This window comes from Hypanus sabinus, chromosome 10 (assembly GCF_030144855.1).
Source record: "Hypanus sabinus isolate sHypSab1 chromosome 10, sHypSab1.hap1, whole genome shotgun sequence".
Classification (NCBI taxonomy): Eukaryota; Metazoa; Chordata; class Chondrichthyes; order Myliobatiformes; family Dasyatidae; genus Hypanus; species Hypanus sabinus.
The window spans coordinates 17,051,604-17,075,378 of record NC_082715.1 but is presented as its reverse complement, the minus strand read 5'-3'; the positions used below and the strand labels follow the sequence as shown (position 1 = coordinate 17,075,378).

Sequence of the window (23,775 nt, the reverse complement as noted above, 5' to 3'; positions counted from 1 at the left end):
TAGCACAGAATAGGCCCCTTCAAGCCCTTTGAGTCGCGCCGCCCAGCAATCCCCTGACTTAAGCCTAATCACAGAACAATTTACAATGACTATTTCGCCTACTATTCAGTATGTCTTTCATTCATGGGTCGAAACAGGAGCGCCCAGAGGAAACCCGTGCAGTCATAGGGAGATCGTACAAACTCCTTACAGGCAATGGTGGGAATTGAAACCAGGTCACATGTACTGTAAAGCATTGTGCTAACCACTATGCTACCATGCTGCCTGAAACCCAAAATAAAATGTAGTTAGATCTTCCAAGTATTTTGTGTCCCACGGCAAAGTAATAGCAACTTTATGAATCTGAGTTTTGAAGTATACAGTGACATCAAATAGGAAATCAATAGGAATCCAGTAACATTCTCTCATTTGGATAATTGATTTTTCAACCACATGAAATTAATTTGCAGTCAGTTTTGTTCTTGTGTGTAATCAGGACCAGAGTCATTTGTCACCAAAGTAACACTAACTGTAAACCAGGGGTTCTTAACCTTTTTTATGCCATGGACCCCTTTGGCAGTCTGGTGAAGCCTATGAACCTTTTCTATTGTATCAAATGTAAAGTATTAAGAAAATATCTGTGATTTTATTGGTGAAAATGTCACAGGTTTGGCTAATATTACTGAGGTTTGCTGCCTATATTCGTAAATGAGGAAATGCTAAATTTCAGTTAGAGGTTAGTGACAATAAAGATGTAAATTTTCCCCATCTAAGTTCACAAGCCTCCGAGGGTTCCATGGACGCCCTGGTTAAGAACCCCTGCTGTAGAACAACAGTAGGAATTATGTTGGTACTTCCCCTCTCTTCTAGGTTGAGGAGTCCTCAGAAGGATGCCATCGGGTCAGCAAAGGGCTTTCAAGTTTTCTTGGAGCCATCTCAGAAGCATTTGCCCCTGTGGTAGAAGAATCACACACACCTCATGTGAGCACAGTCAAGGACATTCAGTTGAAACTTGGTGACTCTTATGATGGCGTTAAGGTACGCATGTGGCTGGTAATTATGGGATGGGAGAGCAGGAATTAAATAAAAGGTAACCATTTCAAAATGAATATTTGTATTCCATAGGTTCGCTTATGTAATCTTCAGGCTGATCCAGCAACATACTGTGCTAAACCAGATGGTAAGATACATCTAATCTAAAGTTCAAAGTAAATTTATTATCAAGGAATGTATATGTCAGTATAGACAACCTTGAGATTTTTTTTGCAGTTATTTACAGTAGAAAAAAGACATACAATAGAATCAATAAAAACTACACTCACAAAGACAGAAAATCAATGTGTAAAAGAAGACAAACTATGCAAATACAAAATTAAATAAATAGGTAAATAAATACTACTGAGAACATGACTTGTAGAGTTATTGAAAGCATATCCCTGGGATATGGAATATTATTTAAAACTGAAATGATTAAAATTTAAATATCCAATCTATAATAGTGCTGCAACTAATATAATCCTTCCGAAGGTTTCAACTCCCACATTCTAGCTTTTGCTACCCGATTGTTTTCTGTGCTGTTCATCACTAATACTCAAACGGAGAAAAGCAGTGGTTTGCTTGGTTCTGTTTTCCTCCATCTAAATCATCATCACCATCGTTATGTGCCGCGTTGTTTGACACAGGTGGTCATGCTCTCATGACCATGATGGTTCTTGGCAAATTTTTCTACAGAAGTGGCTTCCCATTGCTTTGTTCTGGGCAGTGTCTTTACAAGACAAGTGAGCCTAACCATGATCAATAGTCTTCAGAGATTGTCTGCCTGCTGTCAGTAGACTTGTGATTTGCGCCAGCTGCTCATACAACCATCCACCACCTACTTCCATGGCTTCACATGCCTCTGCTAGGAGGGGCTGAGCAGATGCTACACTTTGCCCAAGGGTGACCTGCAGGCTAGCAGAGGGAAGGAGTGACTTACACCTCCTTTGATGGAGACATGTCTCCAATCTACCACCTGACTATCCAATGTAAGATCTAATTTTTGCATTCCTATTTATTCCTGATTTGTTTTGATTTTATTTTGAAAAAACAATGTATACATAAACAATATTAATTTTGACAATGTGGAAACTTAGAATTTCTGTAGTTGTTCTTTCTTTTCCAATTTTCCAATTGCTACACAATTATTGGGATTACATTGTTAATGGTTACATATATAAATATATAATCAGTTAATACAAGGGTAATAAAACTCCCAAAATTATTCAAGTACAAATATAGTATACATACAAAAGGATTAACATATCCAAATAGAGAATTTCTGTAGTTGTGAAGCAGCTTTTATAAAAACATCAGAAATTGGTATGAATATTAATGAGTTGTGCAGATACCTAATCAGGAATACAAAATAACCTATTGCATGTAATTTAAAAATTGTGTAGTCCCTTTTAGGCTATTAATATAATCATTTTTTAATCTCATCAATAGTAAGGAAACAAAAGAAAAAAGAGCTTCCACTAATACATACTATTACATGCAGATGACTCCAGTAATGAAACATTACATATCTGAGTGAATAATTTAAGGTGGGGGGTTATATGGGAGGCAGGGTTTGAGGGTCGGCACAACATTGTGGGCTGAAGGGCCTGTAATATGCTGTACTATTCTATGTTTTATAAATCACAATATCCAGTGGTGATCGCTCTTTATTAGAATTGATCAGCTACACAAAAAGGAGATAATTTAGTTACCTTATAATATAATGAAGAAAAGATGACTGTGCCTCAGAATTTGATTTCTTATGTTAATTAGACTGCAGACTGCAGAGAAGTGCTAATGGATAAGATTCAAAGTTCAAAGTAAATATATTATCAAAGTACATATATGTCACCTCATACAACCCTGAGATTCATTTTCTTGCGGGCATACTCAATAAATCCAATAACCATATTAGAATGAATGAAAGTCTGCACTAACAGTGCACACAACCAATGTGCAAAAGACAAGAAACTGTGCAAATGCAAAATAAAATAGAGAAACAAAATAAATAATTAAAAATAATATGCTTGAGCTGTGAAAAACAAAAATACAATAGCAAGAATAATAATAACAAATAAGCAATAAATATTGAGATGAAGAGTTCTTGAATGTGAGTCCATAGGTTGTGGGAACAGTTCAGTGATGAGTCAGTGAAGTTATTCCCTCTACTTCAAGAGTTTGATAGTTGAGCAGTAATAACTGTTTCTCAACCTGATAGTGTGAGTCCTGAGGCTCCTGTATCTTCTTCCTGATGGCAACAGTGAGATAACCTGGGTGGTGGGGGTCCCTGATGATGGATGCTGCTTTCCTACAACACCATTCCATGTAGATGTGCTCAATGGTATCTTTTACTGTGATGGACTTTTTGTAGGATTTTCCATTTAAGGGCATTGGTGTTTCCATACTAGGTTGTGAAGCAGCCAGTTGAATCTCTGTCCACCACACATCTATGGAAGTTTGTTGAAGTTTTAGATGTCATGCTGAACCTTCACAAATTCCTAAAGAAATAAAGGCGCTGCTGTGTTTTCTTCATAATTTCACTTGCGTGCTGAGCCCAGAAAGATTCTCTGAAATAACAACACCGAGGAACTTAAAGCTGCGATCAGGGCTTGTACATGGACCTCTGGGTTTCCATCACCTGAAGTCAATAATCAGCTTCTTGCTCTTGCTGACAGTGAGTAGGAGTTTGTTGTTATGGCACCACACAGCTGGATTTTCAATCTCCCTCCCATATGCTGATTCATCACCACATTTGATTCAGCCTACGACAGTGGTGTCATCAAAGAACTTGAATATGGTATTGGAGCTGTGCTTGGCCACACAGTCATAAGTGTAAAGTGAGTAGAGCAGGGGACTAAACACACAGTCTTGTGGTACATCTGTGCTGATGGAGACTGTGGAGGAGATGTTGTTGCCAACCCCGACTGAGTGGGGTCTTTAAATGAGGAAATAGAGGATCCAATTGCAGAAAGAGGTGTAGAGGCCGAGGTCTTGATTATTCATTAGTTCTGAGGGGACAAGATTTCTATTATAAAGATATATGTACTGAGGTTTTACAAATAGCTTGGAGTACAGAAGAAGAAATGTATAATTTCAAGTTCAAGTTTATTGTCATCTGACTGTCCATCTACACAACCAAATGAAATAACATTCCTCTGGACTATGGTGCACTCACAAAGCATATATCACACTCAGCACACAAAACAAGTTAAAATAAGTTAATAAAATATGAAATATGTATCATTATGAAATAAGTTAATAAAATATAAATCAAAATGCATGTAGTGTACAGCACAGGTAAACAGTAGACATAGTATACCCTATATTTAAATTGAATTACTATGGTAATTTGATGGTGTGAAGGCACGAGTAATAATGTTAAAAATATTTAGTAGGATGGTCCCATGGATGGAGAATTTCATTTTTTTGAATAGACTGGAGAAGCTCTACTTAAAATGGAGAAGATTAGGAGGAGATTATCAATGGTCCAGACAGGAGAAGGATGAGAATCTATTTTTATTGACCATGGTGTTAAAAAGCAAAAACCACAGTTCTGGGGAAAAGAACAGAAAGCGATGAGTAAACAATAATTTCACGCAATGATCAAAAAAAGGCCACCGACTCAGAATAGAAGAACAATCCTTTAGAAGTGGAAATTCTTTAGCCAGAGGTTGGTAAATCTGTGAAATTCATTACCACAGATGGCTGTGGAGGCCAAGTCATTGGATATATTTAAAGCAGAGATTGAAAGGTTTTTGATTAGTAAGGGTGTCAAAGGTTATAGGGAGAAGGTAGGAGAATGGGGTTGAGAGGGAAAATAAATCAGTCAGTCTGCCCCTCTGTCTTAAGGTCTCATGATTGTACTGATTTGGAATTTGTTGTCTGAAGGGATGGTGAAGTGAGATTCATTCATTCCTTTCTAAAGGAAATAAAATAGATACTTCAGGAATCAATGGGAAACTTTGACAGTTTGAGGAAAGAGTTGCAAGGTGAGACTATCAGATTGCTCTGATAGAGAGAGACGAATCAGGTTGTCACCATGTGTGTTAGCAATATCAGAACTCAAGTGTGGAAGAAAGACAGACCCCGATGTAGAGACGTCAACTGGAGTTTATTCATAATAATTCCAAAAGAATGTCGGTGGCTCTCCCAAGCTGCAACGCTAGAAGTAACATTCTCAAAACTAAGACCCTGCGCTTAGCGCTAATTGGACAACTGCTTAAAAAATACAACTAACATGGAATCCCAGAGCCTACCAAAATAGACTTGACAAGCATAAATGGGAATCACTAGGAGACTGAATTTCAAAGAACAAGTTCCTCGAGATGAACTCTAAACTATTACTAACTCTCAATAAACTACATTTAACCAATTCAGGTGCTTGAAAAATCTCGGAGCTCAATGCTCTTCATCGCCTCACACAGGCTCAAAGAGCTCATTACACAGGTTCGATATGTCTTTCTTCCATTGGAAATACAAAGCACTGCAGATGCTGGAATCTGGAGCACAAACAATCTGCTGGAAGAACTCAGTGGATTGAGCTGCATTTGTGGGAGGAAAGGAATTGTTGACATTTTGGGTCAAATCCTTGCATGAGTCCTGAAGCAAGCTTTTGAACTGAAATGTGAAAAATATATTTTCTCCCACAGATGTGTTTGACTTGCTGAGTTCTTCCAGCAGATTGTTTGTGGTGTCTTTCATTAACTAGCAACAACATGACTACAGTATAATGTACTTCATTAAACATTCAGTTGATTTATATCCTTTGTGTGCAGCTTGAAATTATAGGCTTCATTTCTCTAAATAACCACGATTTAGCCTTTGAAAAGAACAATCAAGAAAATTACCCCTGGGGTTTGGGCACTTTACTAAGTCACCATGGATTAATAGTGAAAAAAACTTCAGTGAAATATTTGATATAAATAAGAGTTTGAGGTTAAAAAATGGCCTATTTTCAAGTGTTCTTTGAATTGTCTTATTTTTTTCCCTTCAGTGTAATTATTTTGTGTCCACAGAACAATATAATGTCTGGCTGTCGGGCTTCAACTTGGAAAGTGAGAAGTTCACAATATCGAAACTCCTGGTTGACAGGACAGAAATAAGAGATCTTTACACAAAATTGGTATACTTTGTTTTAAGTAGTGATTGTGATTATTTAAGATGTTATAGCTACAGTATGTTGCTTACAGTTCTATCAATGCAAATGTTGTTTCTTTTTTGACCTTACCCCAAATAGCTTTTTATTGGTTTACTGCTTAGTAATGATATTCTATTTAAACAAGCTTTAGAAAATAATTGCTTCATTTTGAAATACCTTCTTCAACTTCAAATTTTTTTTTTGCAAATTGAAAAAATACAATTGACTTCTTTTTAGAAGCAATATTTCTACATAGACTCAGTGGTTGGGTGCGACTACAACTAGAGGCCATGGGTTAAGGGTGAAAGGTGAAAAGTTTAAGAGGAACATGAGGGAAGCTTCTTCCCTTAGACAGTGGTGAGAATGTGGAATAAGCTTCCAATGCAAGTGGTACATGCAAGCTTGATTTCAAAGTTTAAAAGAAGTTAGGATAGGTACATGGATTGTAGGAGTATGGAGGGCTATGTTCCTGGTGCAGGTCGATGGGATTAGGCAATTTGAACAGTTCAGCAGGAACTCGATGGGCTGAAAAGTCTGTTTCTCTGCTTTCTTTTTCAGTGACTCTATGACTGAAAGATTAAACTATTAATCATGCATTTTGAAAGACTCAGGGTTAACCTTCAAAGTTCAGAGTACAATTTATGAATTTATAACCTTCCATTTTATATAATGCTTGAGAAGCATATTTTTATCAATGGATACAAAATATACATTTTTGTATTTATTGTTCACATGTGTATTCCTACCTGGCTTTAATACTTCATATCTTCATGACAGGTCCCAAGTGAAGTGGCTCATAATGACTTCTGGTGTCGGTATTTCTATAGAGTACATCAACTTCATCAGGTGAGCATAACAGTGTACTGAAATTTCTGAGCAAAACACTATCAGCTCGAGGATTATAAATAATCTCAGCATCATTACGATATTGTGGCATGAGTTGGATGGGGGAAGATGGTGAACGTAAGTATAATTCGCCATGAAAGAACTAACATTTGTACACCTGAGTTCTGGATACTAAGTAAGGGGGTAAGATGACTGTGAGGATCACTCCGATTGAGAGGCAGCTTAACCCCAAAAGTTATCTGTTGACTATTGATAAGTCTTCCGTTCAATCATAGCTTTCTTTACAATAAAGAAGAAGAGTGGGATAACACTATCAGGAAACAAACAACAGAAAAGAAAAAATAAAGGTAACTAGATATATAGGTCCAAATATTGGGATTTGAGGTGTGAGCGAAATCTCAAACTGTAACAGATTAGAAGTCAATGACAGTGATGCCTCCCTTCCTGATAGGCTGAATGCCTTCTGTGCATGATTTGACGCAATGAATGATGCAACATTGAGGAAAGCCCCCTCTCCCCTTGAGTAATGGGCACCCCATCCTGTCTGGCTGCTGGCTATAGCCGGGGTGAGGAGGATCCAGCCTAGGGTAAACCCACACAAAGATCCAGGCCTGGACAACATAACTAGTCAGGTGCTGGGGGATGGTGTAGCCCAGCTAAAAGAGGTCTTAACAGACATCTTTAATATCTCTTTGCAACAGTCCACTCTCTCTGCGGACTTCAAGGCAGCCACCATTATTCTAGTGCCCAAGTGTATGATGGTAACTGGTCTAAATGATTACCAGCCAGTGGCACTGACCTCAATAACCATAAAGTGGTTTGAGTGGCTGCTAACGGATCATATAAAATCCCACCTTCTAGCTACATTGGTCCCTCTCCAGCTTGCCTACCATTCAAACTGGTTCATTGATGATCCCATACAACAAGATGTTGTTCATCAACTTCAGTTCACTCCCTCAGAGGCTGGTGAGTAAACTGTCCTTGTTGGGACTCAACACCCCTCTCTGGAACTAGATCTTAGACTTTCAATGGAAAGACCCTAGTCATTCCAAGTTGGCGGTAACATCTCAAGCTCCACCATGCTGAGCACTGGTGCCCCCCAGGATTGTGTGCTCAGCACACTGATATTCATACTGCTGATTCATATCTGCACTGCCAGACCGAGATCAAACTACAAGTTTGTCAATGTTATACACATTGTTGCCCTCATCAGCACCAAAGATGGGTCCCCATAGAGAGGCTTGTCAAATGGTGTGAGAACAATGAGCTGAGTCTCACCATAGAAAAGACAAAAGAGATGATTGTGGACTTCAGGAGGGCACTGGTCAACCACTCTCCATTGCATATCAATGGCTGGTTGAGCCCAAAGTTCCTTGGTGAGCACATAATGGATGATCTAACCTGAACCCACAACACATCCACAATAGTCAAGAAAGCACAGTTTTCTGAGAAGATTGAGGTGTGCAAGCCCCCCATTCCCATTCTAACAACTTTATACAGGACTAGTGTTGAGAGAGTCCTGTCTAGCTGCAGTATTGTGTGGTAAAGAAGCTTCAAGGCATTGGACTGCAAGACCCTACAGGTGATAATAGAAACCACTGAGGACATCACCAGAGTCTTCCTCCTCACTTTTGGTAACACTTACTGGGAGTGTTGTAGGTGAAGGACCTGTTGCGTTATTGAGGATCCCTAGCATGCATCCGTCAATCTCTTTTGACCCACTACTGTCAGGAAGAAGAGACATGAGCATTAGGGCTAGCTACTAGGCCAGATAGCTGTTTATTGTTTACCTGTACAGTGCACTACATGCACTTTGAATTATAATTTATTAACTTATTTGTGGTAATATTTTGTTTTTATGTGCTGTGTGTGATATATGTTATGTAGGTGCCCCGTGGTCCAGAGGAACATTGTCTCGTTTAGTTGTGTCTATGTACAGTCAGATGACAATAAACTTGCTATTGTTGGCAAAACTCAAACAAAAACAGATCCACTTAACAGGATTCTTTGACCCAAAAGCATCAGCAATAAACCTTAAGTAGCTGAAGTTCTTTTTTTCATTTTACTGAAACAGAACTGAGACATAGGCTAGGGCGGTGGTGTTTTTGTGGTAACAAAGAATTCCACATCAGGTCTAAAGCTTGGACTCTGTTGTTGATCCATTTCCTTCCAAGTAAGCTCTCCCAAAGCGATTGAGAATAGTATTAGAGGTGCACAAAATAATAATTGGATCAAACCTGTTGTATCATAGTATTCATAATTAGGGCCATCGGAGGAAGTGTTTCAAAGCATTAACGAACGACTTGTGTTTCAGATATGGAGAGCAGTTCCTTTTGAGATCAGGTGTAGTTTATGCAGTCATGTACTACAGTCAAATCTTTACCTGTTGTCCTTCCCGTCCTTAACAATACATTAAAGCTCAATGTAAATTTATTATCAAAATGCATATAGTCACCATATACAACCCTAAGATTCATTTTCTTGTGGGCATACTCAATAAATCCATGATAGAATAATAATAGAATCAATGCAACACAGCACCAGCTTGGGAATTCAACCAGTGTAGAAAAGACACAAATTGTATAAATACAAAAAGAAATAATAATAAATATTAAGAACATGAGATGAAGAGTCCTTTAAAGTGAGTCCATAGGTTATGGGAACATATCAATGATGATGTGAAGTTGAGTAAAGTTACCCATTTTGGTTCACGAGCCTGATGGCTGAGGGGTAATAACTGTTCCTGAACCTGGTGGTGTGAGTCCTAAGGCTCCTGTACTTTCTTCCTGATGGCAGCAGTGAGGAGAGAGCATGTTCTTGCTTCCTGGGCAGTGTTGGTCCCTGATGATGGATGTTGTTTTCCAGTGACAACATTTCGTGTAGATGAAATTATGACAAGATTTTGTTATGGCAAGATAAAGTTTGAAACAAGGGGTTCTGCAGTATTTAAAAGGACATGATATTACAGTCTATTCTTTAGATATAATCCTTGTTCTAATCTTTGTCTAGGAGGAAGCAAGGAGAACAGCTCTGAAAGAGAGAGCAGAGCAAACTGTGAACTCTGAGGACCTCAAGTGGGATGATGAAGGTATAGAACGCTTTTGATAATCCTCTTGAAATGTTTCTGGAATAAATTAAATCTCATCTCATACAAAAACAATTCAGAAATAAGAACTTATACACAATCCTAGGTAATTTATCCACAGGTAAATTAAACAATAGTTTCAGTTGTATAATTATCATCTAATCCATTATGACAGAATCAGGCTTAATATCACCAGCATATGTTGTGAAATTTGTTAACTTTGCAACAGCAGAATAATGCAATACATGATAAATACAGGAAAAAAACTGAATTACAGTAAATGTACTGTATATATCTATATTAAATAGCTAAGTTAAAATAAGTATTGCAAAAACAGAAATAAAAAAAGTAGTGAGTTAGTGTTCACAGGTTCAATGTCCATCAGAAATCAGATGTTAGAGGGGTAGAAGCTGTTCCTGAATCACTGAGTGTGTGCTTTCAGGCTTCTGTACCTCCTTCCTGATGGTAACAATGAGAAAAGGGCATGTCCTGAGTGGTGGGTGCCCTTAATGATGGGACACCGCCTTCCTGAGGCATCGCTCATTGAAGACGTTTTGAATGCTATGACAGCTAGTACCCATGATGGAGCTAATTTTACCAGTTTCTGCAATCTTGTGCAGTAGCTCCCACCATCTCCCCCCATACCAATCAGTGAGGCAGCCTGTCGGAATGCACTCCACCGTATGTCTGTAGAATGTATATGTGTATCTGTAATATTTTGATGTATGTCAATGAAGGACAAAAGTTGGCTTGTTCAAGCTTGTTGATATTTTCAAGATTGAACTGATGGTCTTTCCCACTAATTAATCCAAATGTACCAGATAAATCCGTAGAATTACTCATTAGATTATTAGTGTTTCTACACATCTGATGCATCTTTCAGGTAATATAAACAAAGGCAAATTAGTGGTATTAACATAAAGACTGTTCATTAACACCACAATAAACCATGAAAAAAATGAGAAATGTGATCCTTTAACTTTTGTTTTTTTGCTTAGATGAATTTGATACCTCAAGTATAAATGTTGGTGTTGAAGGTAGACCAAATTATAGAAATCTAGAAACTGAAGACAACAGCGTGAAGCCAAGAGGAACTTCCGAAAGATTAGAACCTGGTCTAGGCATCACCATGGCAAGTCTACCAGAAGGCACATCGCATGAACCCCAGCAACTTGCAAAGCTTTCTGTTGCAGGCAGTGAAAGAATCAAATGCAAAACCTTTGTGGGAGAAGCCAGGAAAATGTCAGAACCGTTACTGAAAATTGAAAGAACGCAAGGGTGTAAAAGTTCTTCAAAAGAAGAAGGAATTCATAATGAGATGCTTGAGAGCAAATATACTGATCTGGCTGCTTCAGACTCTGCTGAGTGTCCCCTCTCCTCTTCTAACCTAAGATCCGTTGAGAATATGCATTCACTGTCTAACATTGGCCAATATTTAAAATTACAATTTGATTATAGTGTCAAAGAATCAACTTTAGCAAAAGGTGAGATTTTCTTTAACCATATCAAACTGCATTTCAAACATATTTATTTTCCTACAGGATTTTTCTGACAGTTTTTACTTTTTTCCTCTTGTAGTTTTATTTTGCTGGACACCTGTCATTGTGTCATATCTGGGACGGGTCCTAACTTGGGGTTACACTTATAGCCTGGTGGTGAGTCACAACAGGCACTTGGAGAATGATTTAAACTGCACTTTTTCCAATTTAAGCTGCATTTTGCACAAATGCAAGACATTCTGCAGATCCTGGATATCGTATGCAACACTCACAAAATACTGGGGGAGCTCAGCAAGTCTGATGACCCCCTACATCAGCACGCTTTGTACAAGCTGAGTTGCAAACTCATAGTTTCAGAAGAGCAATGGGTTAGTTAATGCCAAATGATTTTTCTCTCAGCAGGTCAAATTCTGGGATTGATTCATACAGCTCTGTGACTCGGCTCAATGAATAATCAGAAAAGCAGTTTTATTTCCAATTCTGTGCCAAAATTTTTGTTCTTAAAATCTAAGATTGGTCATCAGTAGTTTAGTTACTTACCCAAGCCTATCACCCCTACTGGGGCTTAGACTGCTGACTGTAGCTCGCCAGAGTCTACGGTTCTAGACCAGTCTTTCAAGTTGTCCCCAAGTGGAGCCCATCTTCAAAGGCCCTTCCTCTCCCAGGGATGAGGTCTTTGGAGCTCCTGTTGGTATTTCTGTAGTACTGAGTTTTTATGGGATGGGGTATACAAGCCCATTGCTCGATCTTCCTCCTCTCACAGCCAAGCAGAGTTCATCAGTAGATTATCAGTTGTTTAAATCCTTATCCGAACCTCACTTACTAGTACAGTTTCTATAACATAACTTGTTAGTTTTATTTTTATTAGATATACCAGAGTTATGATTTAGTCCTTCTATTGCAGCACCTTAGCTGTATAATAAACTGTTGCTTACTGTACTTATACAAAAGGAAAATGCCAAGATTTTGGAAACCTGAAATAAAAATAGAAAATGCTTACTCATTCAGGCAGTGTCCATGAAGAGAGAAGCAGTATTAACCATCAAGTTGACAATCTTTGATCACAACTGGGAAAAAATGCAGAGTGGGAACAAATTTTAAGCACATGCAAGAGGAGGGAAAGAAAGGCAAAGGACGAAGATTACAGGAAAAGTGCTGATAAATTGGAAGACAGGAAATATTAATTAATGACGGGTTTTTAGAGCAAGGGGACAGAGGATGGTTCTGTGCAAACTGTTTTCTCTGTGAAATGCCAGTTTCATTTGGAATTCTTCATGTAATGAAGCAATCCATGTTTGCAAGCAGAAAGGCTTGGGTAACAGTTAGCATGGACCAATGGATTTGCCCTTCAGGTGCCAGGCAGATAACTTCCTTTCAGAAAGTGTTTGACAATCTACCCTCGACATATGTATTATGACATTACTATCGCCAACTTTCCATTATGAACATCCTGTGGAAGTACTCCAATATGTTTATCCATGGCCTCCTCTATGGTTGTGATAAGGCCACACTTATATTCCAACAACTTATATTCCATTTGGGTAGCCTCCAACCTGATTGCATGAACATCTAGTAATGTCCCCACCCTACCTTCACCATTCCCCATCCCCCTTTCCCTCTCTCACCTTATCTCCTTGCCTGCCCATTGCCTCCCTCTTCTTTCTTCCATGGCCTTCTCTCCTCTCCAATCAGATTTCCCCTTCTCCAGCCCTGTAGCTCTGTCACCAATCAACTTCCCGGCTCTTTACTTCAATCCTCCCCCTCCCAGTTTCACCTATCACCTTGTGTTTCCCTTCTCCTCCCTGCAGCTTTTAACTCTATTCCTCATCTTTTTCCCTTCAGTCCTCCTGAAGGGTCTTGGCCTGAAATGTTGACCGTTTACTCTTTTCCATGGCCTGGCCTGCTGAATTCCTTCAGCATTTTGTGTGTGTTGCTTGGATTTCCAGCATCTGCAGATTTTCTCTTGTTTGAAATACAATGATGGATGGTTATGGGGGTGAAGAGCAGCAATGCTGGAAGACAACTTGCATGAGAACCTGTAACAATAGTTTCTTTTCAGCATTGGCTGACCCTGCACGCAGTTTTCCCACCTAAACCTTTCATTCTGTTTTTCCTACCTTTGTACTTCCATTTCTATATCGAGTGTTGGTTTTGTGTATAGCACAGCTGTACTGACACTTTCCTGTAACCAGGCGTGCATTCTGTGTTCATTTTAGATTCAATTCCATCTCACACACCAGAGGACATGAATTTGGGCAGGTGGGGGTGGGGGGGTGGTAAGTGCATAGGCGTCGTCGTTTTCTCACACTGCCTAGAATGTGTTGCCTGGAGTGGTAGTGGAGGCAAACCAAATAGAAGCATGCCAGAGGGAGCATGAAATGGAGGTGTATGGGCATTGTGTAGGCTGGGGTGATTAGGGGGCATGGCATTAATAGTTTTGTTAGTTTGGCACATTATACGTTAACCCTTGTACCATACAGTTCTGTGTTCTATGTTTTAATGTGTACATTTTCATTCTTGGCTCAATTATACTGACCTCAAGCCAGCACATATCAAATATTCCCTGTTTGCTTCTGGGTGTCTGATCAGTCCAAAAGTCCAGACTCATCGTTAGTGTTATAACCAAAGCATAAAGACACCTTACATTTCTCTTTGTCCCTAATATATCAAATCCGTTAACACACTAATGCTTTCATAAAGATTCAGTTGTGGAGGATGATGTGTTGGATGCGGAGGCTGGTGGGGTGGAATGAAAAGTTGCATCCTGGGAAAGATGTGGCAGAGGCAAAGAAACTGAGAAAACGGAATCGTATTTTTACAGGAGATGGGATGGGACAAGGTATAGTCCAGAAAACTGTGGGTAACTTGTTGGCTGATATCTCTGTGATTTTCATGGGAGCTTTACTGATTATGGTTGTGACTACTGAGTTTCTATTTCAGCTCATGACTTTAGTTCTGATGATTATTTCAGTCTTGGATAATGTATTGGTTTTTATCCCTGCCTTTCATTCCTCCAATGCTGTCTTCCAGTTCATGTTTCTCCTAGGTGGCGCTGCTGCTCCGGCACAATGATGCCTTTGCATAGTTGTGTATGACTGGGGTAAAATTGCCAGAGGACAGTTGAAATTCTGCTTTAAAAAAAAAACAAATTGCAATGTAGACCAGCCTCTGACAATGACATGAGTTTTATAACATATTTCAGTTTAGATACACGCTAAAGGCCAGGACATTCCCATGTATTACTGATCACTGTTAAGAAAATTTTGTTAAAATGTTATGTCTGTGTTTATGTGTACATAATAAAATGAAATGATTAAATTGAGATGGTGCGAGAGGTCATGAGAAGTTGGCCTCATAAACATTTTTAACTCTACCTGAAATCCTGCGTTTGACTATTCTTTATAGAAAAAACAACTTACCTTAAACCTGATCAATTACCAGATGGTTGAAAGGGTGCAGTTTAAGAGGAAAAGATAAAAGATTAAAACATTGGTCCAAAAAAAATGACCAATGTTTTTAAATCAAAATGTAAAATAATGTTATTCTGTAAAAAGTTTGAAATGATGCACCTGGAGTTTAATAATGGTAGTCCCCTTATACATAGTTTTTCACTTCTTAAAATACATTTCTTTTAGAAGTGACAGAAAACTTGAATCTGCTTTGATCTTGTGCAGTTAAAATAGAGAAAAATGGATAATTTGCTTGAGTTAGGTGGTACAGTAACATAGCGGTTAGTGTAACATTTTGCAGTGCTAGTGATCACCGATCCGGGTTCCATTCCAGTCACTAAGGAGTTTGTACATTCTCCCCGTGACCATGTGGGTTTCCTACAGTTACTCCAGTTTCCTCCCACAATCCAAAGACATACAAGTTAGTAAATTGTAGGTATGCTAAGTTGATGCTAGAAGCGGGCAGCACTTGTGGGTTGTGCCAGCACATCCTTAGACTGTCTTGGTCATTGATGTAAATGACTCATTCCACTGTATGTTCTGACTTTTAGATGTAAACTTAAAGCTTATCATTAAATCTTTGAAATTTATACTGAGCAGTCCTGAGGAATTCTAAACTCAGGTACTCATATTGACATTGTCAAAAGCTCAGATTTCAGAAATAAAACCTATCAGACATTAGAAATAATCTGAAAAGTGTAATAACAACTTTAAAATAATACATTTTTTGAGGCTTCTGACGGTCAGGGTCAACCATGGAAACTGCATCTTAGCTGTCCAGAGAAGCAAGCGTGGGCAGTACAGGGTAGAAAGCTGTCTCCCATGTAGCAGGCTCCCCCTCTGATGAACTCAGAGACCGATACAGTTTGCCACCAGCAGCATCGCAGGTTTTGGCAGTCAGCATTGAGCTCAACCTAGGCCTCCCCTAGGGACTCTAGCTCTGGTTTACTCCTGAAGCCTTCTTCATGAGTGGGCATAACCACAAGGCAGCGAGGGTTTTCCTTCAGCTAGATGAGCTGGCAAACACAGCTCATCCAGGATTTCGCCCTAAGCAAATGGTCTTATGGCACCAGTAACCCAACTTTGTTCCTCATCCTGTCAGTAGAAACGGTTCCGCAGGGCTTAGTAGCTAGCCAGTACAGAACAATATGCACTTTAAATAAAACTTTTTACTTTTCACAACAAACAATTATCAAAAATCAGAAAGTAATATTTATCGGATGTCTGGACATGTGTCTTAAACCTGATACCAGTGGCACTAAGTTTTGGTAGATAAGCAGGCAACTCAGTGCGGAGTTCTTTCAACAGATTGTTACAAGTACTGTGTATACATGTGTGTTCTTCATTGCCTGGTAAGGTGCTAGAAAAGCTGATAACAACACAGTTCTCACAGTGGTTGATCAAGAACTGGAAGAATCATAGCAGTTTTATAGTAATGGATGGTAACGACTTTAATCATATTACTTCATACTCGTATGTGTGGGATGATAAAGAGGAAATATAACTATATTGTAATTGTTTTCAGTGTTAGGGGTGAGAGGTGGAGATATTTGATTTAAGAGGTCAATGTGCTTACAGTACATGAAGTAAATGGAGATCTTATTAAAATCTTCAAAATAGGTTAGGGTGGATAATGAGCAAAAATTATTTTCAAGCAAGTCCATGTTGCTATATGACTTCCTCAATGAGCCCATATATAAAGGAGTGTGCAGGTTAGAAATTGGCCATTTCACGCACTATTGGAAAAAAGAACAAAAATGTAATGTACTTGAAATTCTCAGCAAGGTCCATGAAAAGTGGAAATGACATAATGATTCTGCTGTATTAGAGTGTATTATTGAGTTGGGGGATATAGCAACCAATCATCAAACATGAACATGGATTGTAGATTGAATTTAAAACGCAGCCCTGAACAATAGTTTTCCTGGAGCTGTGTGCTGGAGTTGATTGTATACCAGACAATACTGATTAACATTCATTTTGGGTGTCTGGAGTGTGGATACAAAGGAGATGGTATTCAAAGGGAGCATTGTAGGTACACTGTAATTATAGAATTGTCATGCTGTTACCTTTGATCTTTAGCATATAAAAATGTCAAGTAATATTGGGTCGTGAGACTTTGTTCAAGTTGCAACAGGTGCATGACCTTTTTTACAGAACTAAGCTATTACATGGTTGTTGAGGGTTATGACATTGTATTTTGAAAGGCCTTTTAACAAACTAGAATATTAAAGAACAATTGGAAGCTTTTCTCTGTAATAAGATAGTGAATTGTGTCTTTGTTTCTTTTTATTCATTTACAGAAAGTACTGCAAACTCTGTTGAAAACTGTGATGAAGACCTTGATCTAGATATGACTGAAGAAGAAATCCAGATGACTTTATCCCGAGCTGAAGACTTGGGAGAGGTGCTTGCTTTATTCTGCAATGTCTATGTGTCTATAGATTAGGTGGCCACTAAACTACAATTAAAACTATTTTCCCTTATTTTGCAGCTTGAGATCGAAGAGTGGGAAGATTGGGTATGTGAACAGAAGTGAAATCTTTTGGCTCCTTTTGCTACAATCTATAGAGTTGGTTGCAAAAAACGCATTTGTAACCTACACAATCGATTGCCTTTCCCTGCATTCAGCATCATGGTAGTCAAGTTTACTACTTTTTATGAATAATTGTCACTTTTAATTTATTGTGTAGCATTCTGCATCATGGTAGTCAGGTTTACAACTTTTTATAAATAATTGTCACTCTTATTGTGTAGCTTTATGAGGTAAGAAGTGTATAAAGCATTATATTTCATCTATAGAAGTAAATGGTAGCCTTGGTTATTATTTTTATACATCAGCAGAAAAAAATATGAACTTCCTTTTTAAAAGTTTTCAGGATTATTATATAATATTGTGGAATGCTGAAAGTGGGCTGGCACAGTCAATTCCCGCTGCTGCCTGTATGGAGTTTGCATGTTCACCCCATGGTTTTCCTTGGGGTGCTCCAGTTTCCTCCCACAATCCAAAGACATACAGGTTGGTTGGTGCAAATTGTCCCATGACTAGGCTAGCATTAATTCAGTGGAGTGCTGGGTGGCTTGGCTTGGAGGGCCAGAATTCCATGCTGTATCTCAATAAAAATAAAATAACTTTGATGTGCGTACATATGTGAGAGCCATCATATTGTTCTAAACCTTATTAGCTAACCTTTTGTGGTGAAGGTAGCAGCCTTCTGCCATCACATCATGTAACTGATGGCAACTTCAGTACTTTGAACATGGGCACATGAAAATTGGTGTCAGTGGTCTATGCCAAGCAGATGACTGGGCTCCTCATGGGCCTTAACGTGTGAGAGAAAACATGGGTTAAATCTCCTCTACTTGTGATAGACTCTCACCACATAGTTTGCACTAGGTCTGAAGAAGGGCAAATAGTTCTTAATTTAAGTGAATGGGGAGCTTTATTTTATGCATCTTAATTAGAATACTTCCTTGGTTTTATTGACATTGAGTAAGAGGTTGTTGTTAGGACACCACTCAACCACATTTTCAACCTCCTTCCTGTATGCTAATTCAGCCCACAACAGCGGTATCAGCAGCAAACTTGTACATGGTGTTGGAACTGTACTTAGCCACACAGTCAGAGGTGTAGAGTGAGTAGAGAGGGGGCTAAATACACATCCTGCAGATGGAGATTGTGGAGATGTTTTTGCTAATCCAGACTGACTGGGTCTACAAGTGAGGAAATCCAGGATCCAGTTGCACAAGGGGGTGTTGAGGAACTCATAAAAACTCAAACACGAGGAAGTCTGCAGATGCTGGAAATTCAAGCAACACACACAAAATGCTGGTGGAACGCAGCAGGCCAGGCAGCATCTACGTCGACTGTATTTCTTCCTGGCCTGGCTTGCTGCGTTCCACCAGCATTTTGTGTGTGTTGCTTGGAGTTTTCTGATTAGTTTTGAGGGGATGATGGTGTTAAATGCTGAGCTGTAATCAATAAAGAGCATGCTGATGTATGCATCTTTGCTGCCCAGATGTTCCGTGGTTATATAAAGAGCCAACAAGATAGCATCTGCTGTAGACCGCTTGCTTTGATAGGTGAATTGGAGCAGATGCAAGTCGTCACTCAGGCAGGAGCAGATATGCTTCAATACCAGCCTCTCAAAACATTTCATCACTGTGGATGTAAGTGCCATTGGGTGAGAGTAATTTAGAGAGGTTACCATGCTCTTCTTGGGTATCAGTATGATTGAAGCATGTTTGAAGCAAGTGGGTACCACACACTGCTGGAGCGAGAGGTTGAAGATGTCCGTGAATACACCAGCCAATTGGTTTTCAGTACTCGGCCAGATGCTCTGTCTGGATCATATGCTTTCCTCTAGAGCAGGGGTTCCCAACCTTTTTTATGCCATGGACCCCTACCATTAAGTGAGGTGTCTGTGGACCCCAGTGTGGGGACCCCTGATCTAGGGAAACATCCTGGTTTTGGAAGCCTTCCACTGGAAAGGTGGTCAGTGATATATTTGTATTCTGGACTCGGTGGCCACTTTATTGCAGTAAGTACAGGAGTGGATCCCGGTGTGGTCAACTGCTGCTGTAGCCCATCCACTTCAACGTTTGATGTGTTGTGCATTTAGAGATGTTCTTCTGTACACCACTGTGTAAAGCGTGGTTATTTGAGTTACCGTCACTTTCCTGTCAGCTTAAACCGGTCTGGCCATCCTCCTTTCTCATTAACAAAGTGTTTTCACCCACAGCAGTGCCACTTACCGGATGTGTTTCTGTTTTTCACACCGGTCTCTGTTCTGCTGTGTGTTAAAATCCCAGGGGGGTCAGCAGTTTCTGAGATTGTCAAACCACCCCATCTGGCACCAACAATCATTCCACTGTCAAAGTCACTTAGATCACATTTCTTCCCCTTTCCTCTAACCTTTGACCTGTTTGGCATGGGTAACCCTACAAAGAGCCAAAGCCAGGCCCAGCCAGTATAATTCCCTGGGTCACTGAGACACGCAAGCCTCCACCAAACCACGACAAGGCTGGAGGACTGCTGTGTGCAGCACACTCAAAATGCTGGAGGAACTCAACAAGACAGCCAGCATTGACGGAGAAGAGACAACAGTCGATGTTTTTGGTGGAGACCTTTCATCAGGACTTGAAAGGAAGGGGGAAGAAGATGGAGGGGTAGGGTAGAGCAGAAACTAGCAGGTGATAGGTGAGACCAAGTGAAGGAGAAGATAGATGAAGCCTCGCTCAATCACTGAGTCAGTGAGATCGGTAGGTGATCGCTATTCCTGTGCCAGCTCACTCCCCAGTCGCAACAGTTTCGGTGATCCTCTGCTACACATAGATTTAGTTACATTATTTCTGACTTGTAAAGAGATCGGGTTATGGCCCGTTCTCAGGAACGGAATCCTGAGGCCTCACTGCTCTGTGCACGTAAGCTGACTTCAAGAAATACATTCAGAGGCCAATTTATTAGGCACACCTGTCTACCTGCTTGCAAATACAATTTTCTAATCAGCCAATACTGTGGCAGCAACTGGATACCACACAAAAAAGCATGGAGACATGGTCAAGAGGTTCAGTTGCTCAAACATCAAAAATGGGAAGAAATGTGATGAGTGACTTACCCCAGCTCTCCAATGTAAAGAAAGATAACTTTATTTACAGCGCGGAATAGTTCCTTGGTGTCGCATTGCCCACCCATCCTCTGAATTAATACTAGCCTAATCATGGGACAATTTACAATGACCAACTGCTACATCTTTGGATTGTGGAAGGAAACCGGAGCACCCTAGGGAAACCCGAGCACCCTAGGGAAACCCACGAGGTCACGGGGAGAACGTGTAAATTCCTTACAGGCAGCCGCGGGAATCCGCGGCGAGAGACCTCCATGGTAGACCCATGTTTCCGGATGGCAGAATAGGCCACCGTGGTGCGTCTGGTTAGTAGGCGAGGAAGTGGGATGTACAGTATACAGAAGCAGCCCGCACAGGAAACACCTTCACCCGAGAGAGTTTAGGTTGAGAGGGGCCGGCTCCCAATAGGGTGACAGGGTCTGGGGTCCAGTGAGCAATGCCGGCCGGGTGGGGGATTAGCTGGGCCAGGGACACCACACACGGTTAACACCCATTGGAGTAGGGGACCGTGCACGCCACCGACTGTGAACAGATCCCGTCCGTCTCCTGGGCAGTTCCTGTGTAAGGGGCAGCTGTCCCGGGAGCCGGCGCTAACGCAACAACAGAGCGTCTTTGTGACACAGAAGCCACGGGAAACATTTCAGCCCAAAGGCGGACAGCTGCTGTCATCGGCAGTAACGGCGCGGCTTTTCACTACCAGACCCCGCACTACACTGACCGAGAGGGCTCTCATATGGTAACGATGTCAGAGCAATAAGTTTAGTAAGTGGGAATGGGCGGGGAGAGGCATTGTGTACGCGCTTGTTTAACTCCTGGGGTCTCTAAAAGATTCGGGCCGTGACCCTTCATCAGGAATTTCTGCCAGGTTGTTCATTGATTGAACTTCCGTGCTTGATGGAATCAAAGGTTATTAACGAATACTAACTATCTTAAAATAATAATTCTAATTAACCGTTCATTAATGATTTAACCAATCGCACGGAGCAGCAAACCTTAAACACAGATTTTGCTGATGTTGGAAATACAGACCAACACACACACACTGCTGGAGGGACTCAGCAGGTCAGGCAGCATCTTATGGAGATGATTAAACAGTCGGCGTTTCCGGGCGAGACCCTTCTTCAGAACGGCCAAGGAAGCGGAGAGATGCCGGAATAAACGGATGTGGGGTGGGAGGGGAAGGAGGATAGCTAGAGTGTGATAGGTGAAGCCAGGTGAATAGGAAAGGTAAAGAGCTGGAAAAGAGAGTAGAGCATAAGAAAAAGCGAAAGAGGAGAGGACCTTGCGGGAGGTGATACGCACAAATTCCTGGTCTCGGCCCGAAACGTTTATTCATTTCCATAGATGCTGCCTAACCTGCTGAGTTCCTCCGGCATTTTGTGAGCATATCTATTGCACTGGATTTCCAGCATCTGCAGAAATCCCCGTGCTTATAAATTCACAGTACTGGAAGCCGAGTGAAGCATTTTCTCTGGCGGTAGAGGACTAATATCCCTACCCTTCTTTTTGGAACTGTTGTGCCTTGGGAAGCAGTCGCTTCATTCCTACCTGCGTTTGTTACCCGCTAAATATCATGATCCATCTGCAAGGTTTCTCACCTAAACCCAGCCCTTTCTGTCTGCAGAATTGTTTAACAACTGCCTACAGGTTTAGGACTGGCTGTTTAAAGAACCAGGCTGGGATTGGATCGGTCTGGTTAAACGCTCGTGCACCAAACGCCCGCAGTTTAAATCCATTCCCGGAGCAGAAGTGACCATTTTGGGCTGTGTGTGTTGGGTGGAGCAATGGAACACGCTGAAGATAATCTAGATGACTCGTTTAGGACTCGAAACACAAATGTTTTCCATGCTTTAGAAAAGTTATAATCAAATTGTTGAAGGAACTGAGTCTTTATCCACAAAGGGAGATCCTGATAACTCGTTTCTATTCAAAATATTTACTGTACTTCAAAATTATGCTAAAATAAATGGCAGGTTATTTTTCGCCTTGGATTGGGATGTGTTGAATGTAAGGGTTCTCTGTGTTTAATGCTCTGCTCTTTTCCAGCCATCCCAGCTGTAGCTCGTAAGCGAACAACATGACAGGTGAGCTGACTGTTGTGCAGTCCCGGAGATTCCCGGAGGCGGGGGACTGTTCGATGTCGGTGGAAGGTCAGGGTGAAGCGGGATCCACGCAGCCGCGTCCGGGCTCCGCCTCAGACTTGGAGGCGTGCGTTGAGATACTCCCTTCGCCCCATCACGGACGGTAAGTCTCTTGTGTATTTCGCTAGACCGGTCTCATTTGATACCCAGAGGAATTCCGGGCTGCTTGCAGATCGGCAGCATCCCGCTCTCCCCAGTGACCAGCAGAGAGCGGAACATGCAGTTTCTGACCATTTACCCGGAGTATTGTGTTCACTTCTGGTCCTCTCATTATAGGAAGGATGTGAAAGCTTTGCGAGGCTGCAGAAGAGATTTGCCAGGATGCTTACTGGGTTAGAGAGCATTTCTAATGAGGAGAGGTTGAGTGAGTTAGAGCTCCGGACCTGTAGTTGCTGGAGTTGAGAAGAATGGGGGAGGGGGAGGGATCGTGATGAAATGGGAGAGCAGTTTCCATGGGTCAAATGCACCAGTTCTGCTCCCATGTCTTATGGTTTTTCTCCTTGGAGTAAAGGAGGATGAGAGGTGACATGATAGATGATTGACCTCCATCCTTGGAATCAACTAGTGAACTTCTAAAACAGGTTCATCCACTTTTCTACCTAGAGTCGTGAAACACTACAGCACAGTAACAGGCCCTTTGGCCCATCTAGTTGATCTAGTTAATTAGCCTAGTCCCATTGACCTGAACCCTCCATACCCCTCCACATACCTTTCCTAATTTATCTTGATTATTGAAATGCAATCCACATACACCACTTGTGCTGGTACATTCTCACCAACCTCTGACTGAAGAAGTTCCCCCTTGTGTTCCCCATAAACTTTTCACCTTTCACGCTTAACCTCTAGTTGTAGTCTCACCCAAACTTGGTGGAAAATTCCTGCTTCCATTTACTCTATCTGTACCCCTCACAATATTGTATATCTCTATCAAAATTCCCCTCAGTCTTGGGGAATAAAGACCTGACCTTTTCAACCTT

The 23,775-nt window shown here is 40.7% G+C and overlaps 1 protein-coding gene across 2 annotated transcripts in view; it reads left to right on the top strand.

The window, feature by feature from the left end:
* LOC132400471 (BSD domain-containing protein 1-like) overlaps window positions 1–22,800 on the top strand; it is a 30,946-nt gene extending 8,146 nt beyond the window's left edge. The window contains exons 4-12 of one of the 2 annotated variants that reach the window (XR_009514262.1): window positions 850–1,017; window positions 1,105–1,159; window positions 6,030–6,136; window positions 6,929–6,997; window positions 10,007–10,085; window positions 11,081–11,566; window positions 17,334–17,437; window positions 17,525–17,668; window positions 22,704–22,800. Coding sequence is in view for 1 of the 2 variants with exons in the window: in XM_059981459.1 (XP_059837442.1) it covers window positions 850–1,017; window positions 1,105–1,159; window positions 6,030–6,136; window positions 6,929–6,997; window positions 10,007–10,085; window positions 11,081–11,566; window positions 17,334–17,437; window positions 17,525–17,569 (1,113 nt within the window). In the remaining variant the exon portion in view is untranslated. Of the gene's footprint in view, window positions 1–849; window positions 1,018–1,104; window positions 1,160–6,029; window positions 6,137–6,928; window positions 6,998–10,006; window positions 10,086–11,080; window positions 11,567–17,333; window positions 17,438–17,524; window positions 18,169–22,703 lie in introns of those variants that run through there. The other variant, XM_059981459.1, reaches the window with a different exon arrangement.
* The last annotated feature ends 975 nt before the right edge of the window (window positions 22,801–23,775 follow it).